Raw genomic sequence first — 15,000 nt, 5'->3', positions numbered from 1 at the left:
ATGTTGGTATCGCTGAAACATTTCACCCTTTCAATGTTAGTGTGAAAATTAGCATGAAATGTTGTTGACTTTATTCTTAGTGTTTCTTGTGTCGCTGTCATTGTTGTGCGCAGCTCTAATAAGTGGCTTGTCGCTGGTCTGATTTGAACATTTCATTTGATTTGTTCTGATTTCAGTTGATTTGTAGTCTCCCAATTAGTAGAGCACTCGTACTCGGCTAAATAACCGGGAAACTTAAATAAATTTATTATTATTATTATTGTTTCAAAGTTCCTTGTCACCAATAACACCTAAAGGGGACATAACACTAAAAATCATGTCCCTTGTGGGTGCTTCCCTTGGAATTCCAAGGTCACATCAGCCATACCTGCCAACCCCCAGAGTACGAAAATCTGGAGACGTCTAGATAATATTCGTCCGAAGATTGCCGAAGATTTCCGAAGGCGTCCGAAGATCACCAAAGATTTCCGATTACTTCCGACGATTGCCGAAGATTTCCCGACGACTTCCGAAGATAACCAAGGGTGTAGAAGGATTTTTCACAACTTCAAAACCGGACTCACCAACTGTTTTTCGCCGAAAAAATTTCAATTTCCATTCAATTGGTTTTTAAGCAATTATGCTCACTATTGTCAGTTGGGCGTGTGAAACTTGTCTGAATGCGTGAGATCTATCAAAGCCGAGTTCAAGTAATAATGAGTTTGAGTGAGTTTGCATCCTGAATAGATCTTATCATGATGGTTTTGGAAGCCATCTTATCAATAATGAGAAGGCAAATACGTCTGAAATTAACAGTGTTTGTGTGGAAAAGGATCATGACTAAAACACCACACGAGTACATACGGGTAACATACGAGTAACATACGAGTAACATACGGAACATACAGATACATACGAATACATACGACTAACATACGACTAACATACGACTAACATACGAGTAACATACGGATGCATACGACTAACACACGGAGACATACGACTAACATACGGATACATACCAATACATGCCAGTAATACGAGTGTTTTCCTCATAAATGAAGCTCTAATTATAAGCCTTGCAAGCATTTTTGCACGTCAGCAAACACGTTCCCGGTTCAGTTTGAGGGAAGGGGGATGTTGATCCCCCCCCCCCCCCCAAGGCTTTCGTTAAATTTAGTCACAGTAAAACAATATATTTTGGATGTCGCTGACGTCGTATGACGTCATCAGATCCGCCATCTTGATTTCACCATTTCACCTTAGTTGCCTTTTTTAATGACAAAAAAATCAGTGCGAAATCAAGCCAGAAAGCTTAAATGTAACCATGTACATGTAAAAATGTATCGATTTTGCAACTTCGTGTTGAGAAACTAGAAGAATTATGTTTAAAATGTCGAATTTTGGGAACAGTTGACACATTAAAAAATCCGCAAGCAATAAACAAACAGCTGCTTAAAGGTTCAGCAACAGAGTAAATCTCCTTTCCAAAATTTGCAAAATCTGAGGGGGGTGGCATCCAACCCTTTCTCACCTCATTTACAAAACCCTGAGGGGGTGGCATCAACCCCCCCCCCCCCCCCCACACACACACACTTCATATCAGAGGTCCAAGGGGTATGTATTTTTCGCATCGAGATATCAGGAATTACAAAGCTATTAAAGCCGTCAAAAGCTCTTAACAATTCAAGAAATATTGAAACGTTCCTTGCAACACCAAATAACTAAATATTTATTGACGGTATGTAAACCCTGTTGTATTGATTGGCAATCAAAGTTTCACTTAAACTGCAAAACTAGACAATAGAACAAAACATTTTGTCTTTACTCTGTATGTCAGACAACTCAACCTGGAAACTGCTAACTTTAACTGCAACTGTAACTGTAACTGCTAATGACAACAAACAATAACTCCGAAAAGTTATTTAAGTATTGAAACGATATTTTAGCTATAAATGTAAATATTTAAAAATTAAAATGAAGTCAGTGGAATTAAGTCTTCAAAAGTCTGAAATACAAACTGAATTGGAAATAAAAAATTATTAAGACAACTCAGTGATACTGTAACTGAAACTGTAACTGCTTAATGCACACAACTACTACATATATTACTTTGGTCATAAAGCGATCCTCAAATAGTAGACACACTCGGAAAACAATATTTCACACGTGGTTTCAGGGCTGTAAGCCGATCTTCACCTAGAGTCCGCACTTAAATTCTTTAGCTAACTATATACAAACGTTGTTATAATAAAAAGAACTTCTGAGTATGGACATTTTAAGTCCTATGCATACATTTCTATTGCGAGCATCACAACTCCTTAATTGAAGGTTAAACGTTCAGTCCTGCGTATACTGAATATTTCCTCTTTTGGCACAGGACTTCTGAAACAGGCAACCTACGACTATAACTGCCAACGGTAACAAAACACTGCTCATTCTAGCTCTTACTCAATATTTCAGTTACATATTAATATTTCAATATTTAAATTAAGAGAGTGAAATGAAACCTGGAATCGACATAAAAATAGGAAATAAACTTGGAAAGTGAGTTCGAGGCGATTTTCCGATATTAAAGTACCCGAGAATTGGTGTGCCATACATGCTCACTATGCAACGATACAAGAGGAGATTTGCAACGAACCTTGCATCACATCACATCTACCTAAAAATGTTCAACGTACATTCCTGCGTTTATAATTACGCTTTCTTGTTCTGGGGTCAGTTTTAGTTGCGCGGAACAGCACACTTTCCCGTCGAAGAAGGGATCTTTTCCGCTAATATGACCGATATTACAATGCTAGTACGTATGGGTAAAGCCAGAGTTAAATTGAATGTTCCCATCCAGGTCTTTTCCTCTGATTCGCCTGTCAGTGTGGCGTATAACCACGTTATGAGGCTCTTGTCGATATTTATCGGCAAAGTCCTGGTTGCAACCGTAGCACTTTTTGGCTGAGTTCGGAAGGAGGCAGACTTCATACTGATAGGGTGACCAACCAGAATGCCACGCCTGTTGTGGGGCCAAAAGGGAAGCTGAGCTAAGTTGTTGAGACTGTTGGGGTAAATTTGTTGACATCGGGGCCTTAAAACTGAGGTTGTGCGAAGGAAGCCGGGACCTGTTGTTGTTGTGGAATTGCTGTTGACGGAAACGAACTAAATTGTGGTTGTTGCGGTTGATAGAATGTAGCACTCACAGGCGGAATACTTTGGTGCCTTAAAGCCATTTGTTTGGCATGCTCCACCCCCCCCCCCCCCCGCACAAAAAAAATACCATCAGTCCCCTACCTTATGAAAAGTGAACGGTTCCTTTGTATGTACTTTTTCGTCCATGTTTGGTTAAAGTCGGACGAATGCCTTCAAGCTTACCAATGACTAGAGTGTGTGCTGATGTGAAATGACATGCATGGCGCAAAAGTACTTCCAGAGAGAACATCCGACGAAGGCACCGTTCGGTACTATTACATTGCGTATCCCTACTGCGCGGAATTTTATCCTTTATTAAGGCGCCCATACACAGAAAATTGCGCATTTTTTTCTGGGCGGCATGGCAGAAGCCTGGCCTGGCAGTCATAATCAACTACGAAAGCAACTTGTAACATCAACATTTAAAATTTAACTGCTTCATTTGCACTGCTTTGGCCTGTAATGCATGTAATGCCTATATCTACCGTTAAATACCAAAATACGTTTACAATGCTATGTTTAAGTGGTTTTGAACTATATTCTCGTTGGGTGCCCCTGACCGTACGTCCGAGGAATTATTTTTTCCTGATATTCTAACAACACACTTTTAAACGACAAATATAAACAGACATATAAGACTAAATAGCTACTGATTGTGTCATTCTGTGACTATTCAGTTGGCAAACCTTTGGTTTGCAAAACATGTACTTTTATCTTTCATGTTACAAAACTAAAGCAGATTTTTGGTATCATCTGCTGTAGCAAAAACACTTCACTTACCACTGTTAGTTACATCTACATCACGGTTCCTTTCTCAAATGTGTCATCTGTAAATCAGTATTATGCTCTTCAATCTGTTCAGTGCACGGTAAAGATCGATCGCGTGAAGACCATCCACTGCGCGACAGGCTATTTTTTGCGCACATCAGATTACCAGGCATGACCCCAGGCCACCAGTTTAATATCAAATATCTTTGCTCTTGTAACGCAAACTTTCCTTGGTCGGGGAAGTAATGCGTAATATTTTACTTAAGTTGTCGTTACTTTGCATAAAAATTTTACTCGTATATTTTCGTATTTTTTTACTCGTATGTATCCGTATGTTAGTCGTATGTATCCGTATGTTAGTCGTATGTATCCGTATGTTACTCGTATGTTAGTCGTATGTTACTCGTATGTGTCCGTATGTTCCGTATGTTACTCGTATGTTACTCGTATGTTACCCGTATGTACTCGTGTGGTGTTTTAGTCATGATCGTGGAAAAGTGATTTAAATAAAAATAGTTTTTACAAACTGCGCTTCTGAAAAATTCATGAATTGGAAACTTTAGGCACTAGAAAATCAGAAAAGTTTCCAATTCATGAATTTTTCAGAAGTAAAGTTTTATGGAAACTATTTGGCATGGTGACTTGCAGCTCTAGCCCACTCAAATTTCAAAAGAACATCCATAAAAGTAGCTTACCTTGTGTGTTTGCAAATGGCTGGACGCCAGCTAGAGAAGTAATCTTCTCCACTTTCTGCAAAGCAAGGTTTTTCACCCGCTCAAAACCCGAGGGAGGGGTGCCTAAGAATTCCTTTTGAAGTGAATCGAAATCCATGCCATCTTCGCTTCGACAGATCAGATGTAAACAGTGTGCGAAAACGGCGCCAATTTTCTACTATGTATTGTGCAATATGATTGGCTTATTTCTGACCAGTTACGATACTCGTTAAATATAAATAAATTTGACTGCTCCTGCTGATTTACATTTTCCGACTAAATAAAAGCATTAATAAAAGCACTAAATAAGAGCAATAAATCCAGTTCTTGCTTTATTAGTGAAAAAAAATTGGAAAAAAGCCACGGTAGGTAGTTCCCGGGAGATTTGGTGGCTTAACCGGGAGACCGGGAGATTTGATGAAAAACTTGGAGACTCCCGGGGAAAACCGGGAGAGTTGGCAGGTATGCATCAGGCAGTGAATACCAATGATGGAACTAAAAATTAAATAGCAAAAAATAAAATGCTGTAGGCTTAACTGTCTTTGTTGTTACTCAAGTCTTGTCTCTTCTTTTCAGTCGGAAATCATTATCTCAGAAATCGCAGTGAAAGAAAAACTGTCCGTGAAGATGTGAAGGCAGCAAAAATTACATACATGTACTTGGAAGAAGTAAGAAATGCACAAATCTTGCCCGTCGCTGAAGTGCACAACATGTAAGTTAATACATGTATGCTTTCTTTGATATACATTTTTTACTAGTAGGAAATTTACATATACTGGTACAGTATGTACATGTAGATAATAGCTGGGAGTCAGAGAAATAGCTGTTGTCAGCTTTATCTTCTTGGCTGCAGTCTTCAGATCTTAATGTCTCAAATAAACTTAGTTGAGGTTTTGATTTTTTGCAGATCTCAATAATTTATCTCTTGCTGTCTGCAATGATACAAATACTTTACTTGGAATCAGCTGTATTAAACTTGCGAGGCTCACAGACCAGCAGTTCTTCCTCATTTGATGCCAATTGACCAAATGCAAAAATGGCTGCCAACAAATTATTATTTTGTCTTTGTGTTAATTAGCTTAAGTAGCCTCGTTTTACAGCCCAAATTCTTTCAATTTTTTATGTGTTAATGAGGCTACATGAAGTTAGCCTAATTAACACAAACTTTAAGACAAAAGAATTATAGTTTGTTGGTGGCCATTTTGGCATTCAGTCAGTAAAGTACTCCAATAATAATTTATTAATTTTATGTGTATGCCTGTCATGTTTATTGCAATGTGTAATCTTCAATGTAAAACACCATTGTCGGGCTTTTCACATCTTTTCTTAAAGATGTCTTGATGGCCTCGATTACCTGCTTGAACTAATCGTAAAAAATGTAGTGTACACTGAAGTGAAGGCACAGACAAGTGGTCCTTTGCCCCATCAATATGTTAGTGAACTGAAAAATTTTTATGAATTAAAGACATGCACCTATGTTTTAATGTTGGGTGTGGGCTGTTTGCGTACATGTACACACATGTACATACATGTATATATGTTGTAGGTCATTTTGTTCCTTAGGTTAAATTGCAACCAAACTAGGTCATTTTGTTTTAAACTATGGGTCAACTTGTTTCAACCTAGATCAAGTTGTCTTGTCAGTTTGGGGCAGTTAGAAAACACAGGTCAAAGGTCAATGTTTTACCAAATTATACCAATTCGGAAACAACCCTAACCGTTCACAAATGCAAACATTAGGCCTGAAATGTTTGTTTAGGCCTAATTAGGCTTAAGGCTAGCTTTAATGCATGTTTAAGATGCTATCTATTGGTAAAACAATGACCTGAGACCTGTGTTTTATACCTGCCCCAAATGGACAGTCTAGGTTGAAACAAGTTGCCCTAGTTTGGTTGCAAATTAACCTAACAAACAAAATGACCTGAACATATATATTAACAAGGTCGTGAATTACCGGGTACTCTTTTTTAATCTGAGTGCAGCTGTAGTAGCCAACACCTTGAACTTACATGTAGACATTGGTGTAGGACCTGCAAAAATAACAATTCTGAAAAAAAACTTTGAAAACCTTTGATCTCTCTTCTCATCCCAGGTTTTGCTTTCTGTTTTCAGAGTTCTTTACAATTTTTTTTTAATTTGGCTGTGTTGACAAAAATACCTTTACCCAAATTAAAAAAAAAAAGAGAATCACTTTACAAGTACAGTATGCAATCTTCAAATGTTGTAACTTAAAAACCAGGCTTCAAGTATCCCTACAGCTTTCAATATTTCTCAGTTTTAATTATTGTACCGGTACTTGGTATAAAAAAGGTTATCATTGAAAGTATTTTAGACCTTGGACTTCCATAAATGTACATACATGTATGTACTCTAGGTAAAAGGTCATGTGGCTGACACAAGGCAGCATTCTTTAGGCCGAAAATAACAAACTTCTTTAAACTTCATGTTGGCCATGGTTTTTATCTGAGGTGAGATAAAAAACCTTTGTTTCTGTTTGCCTCAGGTCAACTTTATCTGGCTTTTGCAATAATATTGTTTTTGTTTCCCATATGCAAGGTACTGCAGCTACAGTAGTAAAAGTGAATCTTTTATTACATTTTTTCTAGAGCTTTTCATGATTTCTTCTTGTAATTAATTGTGAATGCATGCACATCCAGAAACAACAAAATTCCTGTTTATTTCTTTTTGTTTTCTTCTCATGTCTGTGTAGTTGAGCAAAGAAAAGCATTTTGCATAAATTTCTTACATGTATGATTATTACACAAAAAGTAAGATTATAGTGTTTAAATTAATTAAAGAAGTTATGATAAGCAGTTAAATTTAAGTTTAGGTGTAAAGAATTATTTCTTTGAGTGAGGTGTGACCTTAAAACAAGAACTGAGTAGATAATTCTTAGACTAGATACATGTATTGAGCTGTGCAGAGCTGAAGTGATTTGGGGGACAAACTGTGGTTATGTTTCATAGACAAGTGAAAGCTGCGGAATGATGTTTGATTTAAAGTTGAATAATTTGTCTGAATAAACCTGTAAAATTATTTCTTAAGGTGTTAGATGACTTACTGTTGGGAATTTACAATTTCTTCTGATCAGCTTCTTAGATTAAACTAATCTTTCTTTATTTCATCACCTTGGGTCCACGTTTTTGGTAAGCTTGGCCCAGAAGTTTAAAATTCAATGAGCACATTATAATTGTTTCAACCTTGAAATTTAATCAAGTTGAAGATTAAAGTACCTTTACCCTGAATGTCCATTTTCTCAGTCCTCTTTCTCCCTGTCTTCCTTTCATTTTTAATTTGTTGATCTTTGCCTATATGCAATTGCCTTCATCCACATTATTTCTAAAATGTTGTTTTACCTACAGTATCTGATTGATGTCATTCTTGTAATTTTTTTCCTTTTTTGATGAAATTTTTCATTTTTATAAGCTGTTGGGCTTCCTTGCCATTTTTCCACCAAACTTTTCTGGATTGCTACTGAAATGCTTGCTTGTGACAAATGCTGCAATTAAAGATCTTTTGCATTAATTTTGTGACTGCTTTTTTTTAATGCTCTTATATTTAAGCCTGTGGCAAATAACATTGTATGCTTAGAACGAAATAATACATTCTTTATAAAATCTTTTACATTCATGACTGCCTTCGTTGACTCAGATCACAAATCTAAGCATGTGGCAACTGATGCGTACCTGATATGGCACAAGGATTTTTAATTAACAAATAAAGAAGCCTTGACTGTGCTCTGTTCTGTTGTAAAGCACGCAGGAAACGGCTAGAGCACGAAAGAAGTGTAGGGGGAAACACGAGCCGATAGGCGAGTGTTTCTCCCTACTTCTTGAGTGCTCTAGCCGCTTCCTAAGTGCTTTACAACAGAACAGAGCACAGTCAAGGCTTCTTTATTTGTTTTATGATAAAAAACAAGTAATTTTCTTCAAAAATTCTACTTTATTTTCAAAGCGCGCGCTGCTTGTGGCGAACTGAGATGTCGTCAGCACAGTGCTTTATACTCTGATAAAGCACGCTACTTTGGACCAATCAGCGCGCTTGTAAGAATGTTTAAGATTATTTGATTGGTTAATGAAACAAAGGCTTGTCAAAACATCAATCAACTGGAAAATCACACAAAATTAGAATTTATGGAAAAACAAGTGCCTCAATGTTCGGTTCAGTCCGTAAAAAACAGCAAAAAAGAGGATCTAAATGATTAAGTTCAGTGAAAACCGGCCGAATTGTTGCCCATGAAAACCTGCACGTTTCCGACATGACAACTGGAAAACAAACTCTTCATTGCTTGCGGCTGGAATCTGAAAACCTGTTGGGAATTTTGTAAATGAAGAACTCCAGCGTGAGGACTTTCTGAGCTTGAAAGAACTGCTGGACCGGGCGACGGTTGAGGTCTTCCATCCAAAGCACTTGACAGAATATCTGAGCAAGCCTTTAACTGACAGCTTCAATAATACCCAAGGTAAAATTCGGAAATTCATCTGCCATTTCTGCGGATGATGGCGTGGGCTTTCGTTTGTTCCGTGCTTTGTACTCTCATAAAGCACGCTGTTTAAACCAATGAGAGCGCGCGTTATATAGAAACTTTATTATAATTAACAAATAAAGAAGCCTTGACTGTGCTCTGTTCTGTTGTAAAGCACGCAGGAAGCGGCTAGAGCATGAAACAAGTGTAGGGGGAAACACGAGCCGATAGGCGAGTGTTTCTCCCTACTTCTTGAGTGCTCTAGCCGCTTCCTAAGTGCTTTACAACAGAACAGAGCACAGTCAAGGCTTCTTTATTTGTTTTATGATAAAAAACAAGTAATTTTCTTCAAAAATTCTACTTTATTTTCAAAGCGCGCGCTGCTTGTGGCGAACTGAGATGTCGTCAGCACAGTGCTTTATACTCTGATAAAGCACGCTACTTTGGACCAATCAGCGCGCTTGTAAGAATGTTTAAGATTATTTGATTGGTTAATGAAGCAAAGGCTTGTCAAAACATCAATCAACTGGAAAGTGGCTTGACAGAAATCACACAAAATTCGAATTTATGGAAAAACAAGTGTCTCAATGTTCGGTTTCAGTCCGTAAAAAACAGCAAAAAAGAGGATCTAAATGATTAAGTTCAGTGAAAACCGGCCGAATTGTTGCCCATGAAAACCTGCACGTTTCCGACATGACAACTGGAAAACAAACTGTTCATTGCTTGCGGCTGGAATCTGAAAACCTGTTGGGAATTTTGTAAATGAAGAACTCCAGCGTGAGGACTTTCTGAGCTTGAAAGAACTGCTGGACCGGGCGACGGTTGAGGTCTTCCATCCAAAGCACTTGACAGAATATCTGAGCAAGCCTTTAACTGACAGCTTCAATAATACCCAAGGTAAAATTCGGAAATTCATCTGGCGTTTCTGCGGATGATGGCGTGAGCTTTCGTTTGTTCCGTGCTTTGTACTCTCATAAAGCACGCTGTTTAAACCAATGAGAGCGCGCGTTATATAGAAACTTTATTATAATATATAATATTGGATTCTCTATACACACTATGCAAAATGAAAAGGGACTGGGAGCGATACGTGCGAGAACGAGGCTAGTTGGGCCTTGTTCTGTTTACTCGTGGTAAAAATGGCTGCTGATCAAACTGTAAGTGCCAGCCGTCTTTCCGAGGGCGATATACCAGGAGCATCTCTTCAAGGACGAAATCCTACAACACTCACCACGGATGAGCTTCGCTTGTGGTTAAAATGTCGTGGCGACCCGGCAAAAGGATTAAAAACAAAGGCACAGTTAGCAAAAAGGCAAGTAAGCTTATCGATGTATTTCTCAGTAGTCGTAATAATAAGGGCTTTTTTATACTGTACTTGGTTAAAAGTATTCGATGTAGAGATCAGGAGATTTAATGTTTATTTCCGTCGCTTACCTGTTTCTGCACAATTAACTGGTGTGCTAATTTTTCCGTAGAGTACTTGAATATGTGGCTTCTGGTCGTGATAAAGATGTTGTGGATCCGGACAAGAACCTTATTTACACGCGTCGAAAGCAGAGACAAGAAAAATTACAAACTCGAAATGATCCGTTGCTAAAGTACTGTAAGGTTTCCATCGACTGGGTGGTCAACAAGCTTACAACGAATGCCATTGTTTACAAAGGCCGAAATGGATTTGTATGTCTCTCAGTCTGGAAAAAACATTGACCGAAGTAAACAGAGCCATACAGTTCCAACAAGCATGAGAAAAGCCAAGACGTTCCTTGAAGACGAATACTTGAAGGACGTAGTTGCTGCTAGTGACAATGAATATTTCTTTTTTCAATGTTTGTGTCATCATAGCTTAAAAAAAAATGAAGCCCCTCATAAATTAAAAGTTGCACTTTGTTTAGTGAGTGGAAGTGTAAAGTATGCTTCATGTACGTGCGTGGCGGGATCTGCTGGCTTTTGTAATCATGTACTTGCACTTATGATGAAACTTTGTAAGTTTAGCTTGTATAGCTGTCAAAATGTCAAGGAGTTGGACCATGAATCTGATATGGCACAACCTAAGGCATGCACCTCCAGTTTACAGCTGTGGCACAGACCTGCAAGAGGGCAAAAATCAAGCCCCAACCTGTCATGGAACTCAATGAAAAGAGGTCCAAATTAGATAGCGATTAGATAGTGGTGTGAGGTGTTTATTGTATGAAGCTAGGAAAAACTTGAGCACACAAACAGCAGATGAAGTTATGTTGAAAGACAAGCTTCAAAAGATCAATCCTAAATTTGCCCTGTCTTAAATCATTTCTCCTGGTGGTACTAACTTACAGGAAACAAAATTTGGAAAATCTCCGAGTGGTTCATACGCAAGTTATCAGTTACAGTTTTCCGAGTCCAATTTTCAAGTTTTCTGCAATATTGACTCAGTGCCTAGAGCAGACGGCAATGATGGTAATGATGACCAAAATGCTATATCTGCGTTTCCTGCATTTCCTTTGCAACATTCTGAACAGTACAAAAAGCCAGATGGTTTGAGCAGGAACCAAGAAGCACTCCTGGATCATTTGACTGTTGATGAGGTAAAGCTCAATAACATAGAGAAGACTACAAGAGAACAAGCAGCCTGCCAAGAATGGAATGCTGAAAGAAAATTTCGGTTTACAGCTTCTAATTTCCACACCATTGCAAAAAGGAAAAGAAATCATGCCTCTTTAGTAAACAATCTGCTTCATCCCAAGCCATTTACTTCCAAGCAGACAGAACACGGGAAAACCTATGAACCTGTAGCCTTGAAAGAATATGGAAAATATATGTTTGCAGCTAGGAATCCAGTTACAGTGTTAAAAAGTGGCCTTGTTGTGAGTATGGCCTGTCCAATTTTGGCAGCATCGCCAGATGGCAAGGTCATTGATCATAGTTGTAGTAAGCCTTTTGGACTAGTAGAGGTTAAATGTCCCTTCACTAAGTTTCATGTAAGTCCCTTAGATGCATGTGCAGATGAAAGTTTCTTTGCAGAAAATGTAAATGGACAGCCAAGACTGAAAAGGGGACATCAGTACTACTTTCAAATACAGGGTCAACTTGCTGTTACAGGGGCTAGCTGGTGTGATTTTGTAATTTACACCAGCAAAGGCATGAGTGTAGAGAGGATCACATTTGATCCTCAGTTCTGGGACACATTGAATGAATGCCTTAAGAACTGCTACTTCAATCATTTTATAGAGCCAGCCGCTTTAATATTCTGTAAACATTAGAAAAGCGTGTCATTGTTGTTAAATTGTAGCAATGACACATGTCTAAAACAGAGTATCAACCTTGATGTCTTTCAAGATAAAACTTTTGTAAGATTAGTTTCTTTATTCTCAGTTCTTGAGCGGCACAATGACTGTACGAAGATAAATGACAGTTTACTAGCTCCTAGCGCACAAAGATGCTGAAACCCTAGTTTACCAAATCTGTGCTCTTTCTGAGACATAACATTAGGGTCTGGCGCTTTTATTAAATAATGTTGTCTTCTGTAGAAGGCATTATTGCTTTGCCTAAATGTTACGTGGAAATAAGAGGATCGTGCATGTTACACAAAAAGGCACAGACACTCCACATTTGATTTACCACCCCAAATAGACTAAGTGGTACGACACTATCCCAAATGCGGAAGTTCTTGACTTTGTTAATAGCTCGTTCGATATGTATTCTTACTGAGGCAATTTCCTGGGTCTTGATAACATCTTGTGCTGTCATTTGGGTATACAACCCTAGAAAAGGTGGAATGTTTAGGTTCACACCCAGTGGAAGGAGATCTTCAATTGTAAAGCCTTTATCGGCCATCACAGTGTCACCTTTATCAAAATCTAACTTCAGAAAACCACTTCTCTCAACAATTTCGCGATCGGAAATACTTCCACTGTATAGTTGACTGATAAAAGTTATAGCTCCACTAGGAGCAATTCCAACTAAGCCTTTCAGAGTTACGTGGTTTTTATACGAGCTGAACAGTTTCGAATTCAAAAGAAGGCTGGAAGGCATCTGACATCTAATCTCTGTGCAATCGATTATTACACGGGTGGAAGAGTATTTGTCTTTAAAGCTGTCTGGCATAGTAACTGTAACAACCTCCTTATTTGCCCATATAGATACCTGACCAAATTTAAGATACAAGTAATTTATCCAGGACAGGAATATCCTGCTCACTGTTGACTGAGAGATATGAAACAAGTGAGCCAGATGCTTTTCTGCAAATCCCCTTCTTAGTCTGCAGAGTACAAGGAAAAACTCCTCTCTTGCTTCTAAACTCCTTTTTCTACCTTTGTGAGTGCATTCCTCTGGTTCTTCGGTTTCATTTTCGTTCTCATCATAAAAACGCTTTGGGACACTTCTTTCTTTTGACGAGCAGTACCTAATGTTCTCCCCATTCGTTCCAGTGTTCAAAAATTCATATACAGCATTAAATGTAGCAAAGTTAGGAAAGCCGGTGTAAAAGGCGATGTCCTCGTCAGAGGTAAAATTTCGCAACTGAAAAACGCGAGAATCTGCAAGACCCTTCTGACGTTTCAAAACTCCTATTTCAGCCTTTAGCGAAGCATTTTCAAGCTCCAAACTCTTCAGTTTTTCGAGAAGTTCTTTGTTTTCGAGAAGTTCTTTGAAATCTTCTGTCGTGTTTCCTTGCGTATCCGTGTCGTTTTGCACGTCATGATCAGCAGAGCTACCAGCCGCCGATGAAGTGCAGTTATCAGCGTTGGTTTCAGTTGCACTAGTTGTTTGAGATACTATCAACTCTGTGTCTGTATTTGACGTAAACATACGTTTCTTAGGAGGCTTTCTCTTTAGCGGAGAACTTTGTGACCAAGAAAAACGTGACGGCACGACCCCTTCCCTGACATAAATACGCTGGCCTCCGACAGACTTACATGTAACAAAGTCCTCAGGTTTAAAGTGACGAGAGCAAATTTTCGTGTTTTGGTTGACAGTAAAATCCTTACATTCGTCGCGACGAATAGCATGCAGCCAACGTTTCTTGAGGTTCACATCATCTGGAAACTTGAAGTAGGAAATTTTCTTTCCATTTTCAGTCCTGTACAGCTTTTTGGTGCATTTGGGAACACAACAATTTGCCGGCATATTTAAAATTTGGCGCCCTTCGCATCAGGCGGCCATTTTTTCTTGGCCTAACTAGCCTCGTTCTCGCACGTATCGCTCCCAGTCCCTTTTCATTTTGCATAGGGTGTATTAACCACTTGACAACAAAAGATATTAGACATGGCAGACTGAAAAATGATCGTTACCATAAATACTCCTGAATAATAATTATGAATATGCCAGTAGCTACATTTTTTATTTCTGAAATTTGAGCGCTCACACCTTAATTCTGTAAGGAGTTCGAATATGTATCGTCAAAGCTCATGGTCACAATAATTTTTTAATAATTTAAAATCTCTTGGATATTTTTAATTTCATTTAGATGGAAAAATTGAATTGGATCATTTCCTTTATAAATGGAAGTTAGTGCTGTGCTTGTCTGGATATTGAGTTTTCACAAATTTGCATAATTGAGTAGCATGGTCTAATTCTCAAAGAAGGTCTTTGTTACTTGCATTTTACATGAGATTTGTGACGGAAAATTAAGATTTTGCTGCTTGGAAGCATTTGCGACTCGAATAATGATATGACATGCCTTGGCTGATAATACTCTTATGGGCCAGTACTGTAGCAAACATCAAACAATCTACTGGAAATATAAATGAATCGAAATTGTTATTAAAACAAAAATATATCTTGGGGATACACATATCACTGGTGACCGCAATCATAGTGATATATGTATCCCCTGGCCTATCGGCGTGTTGCCTGTCTAGCAAATTACTAGCTACTAGCTTTTTTTCTGGCTAGTATGTAAGTGCATGAAGTATTCCA

At 38.3% G+C, this 15,000-nt stretch overlaps 1 protein-coding gene, 1 long non-coding RNA gene and 1 pseudogene across 2 annotated transcripts in view; 1 reads left to right on the top strand and 2 right to left on the bottom strand.

Moving 5' to 3' along the window:
• The window catches only part of LOC137976376 (uncharacterized), a 161,097-nt gene that overhangs the window by 64,025 nt on the left and 82,072 nt on the right, over window positions 1-15,000 (bottom strand). The window lies entirely within an intron of this gene.
• On the top strand, window positions 10,248-12,344 carry LOC137975501 (uncharacterized; annotated as a pseudogene).
• LOC137975500 (uncharacterized) lies at window positions 12,637-14,208 on the bottom strand. The gene has a single exon (XM_068822614.1). The coding sequence runs from the start codon at window positions 14,206-14,208 to the stop codon at window positions 12,637-12,639; it is 1,572 nt and encodes a 523-aa protein (XP_068678715.1).

This window comes from Montipora foliosa, chromosome 11, assembly GCF_036669935.1.
Source record: "Montipora foliosa isolate CH-2021 chromosome 11, ASM3666993v2, whole genome shotgun sequence".
NCBI classification, from domain to species: domain Eukaryota; kingdom Metazoa; phylum Cnidaria; class Anthozoa; order Scleractinia; family Acroporidae; genus Montipora; species Montipora foliosa.
Note: the sequence above shows the minus strand (reverse complement) of the source record. Positions and strands in the feature narration are given on the sequence as shown.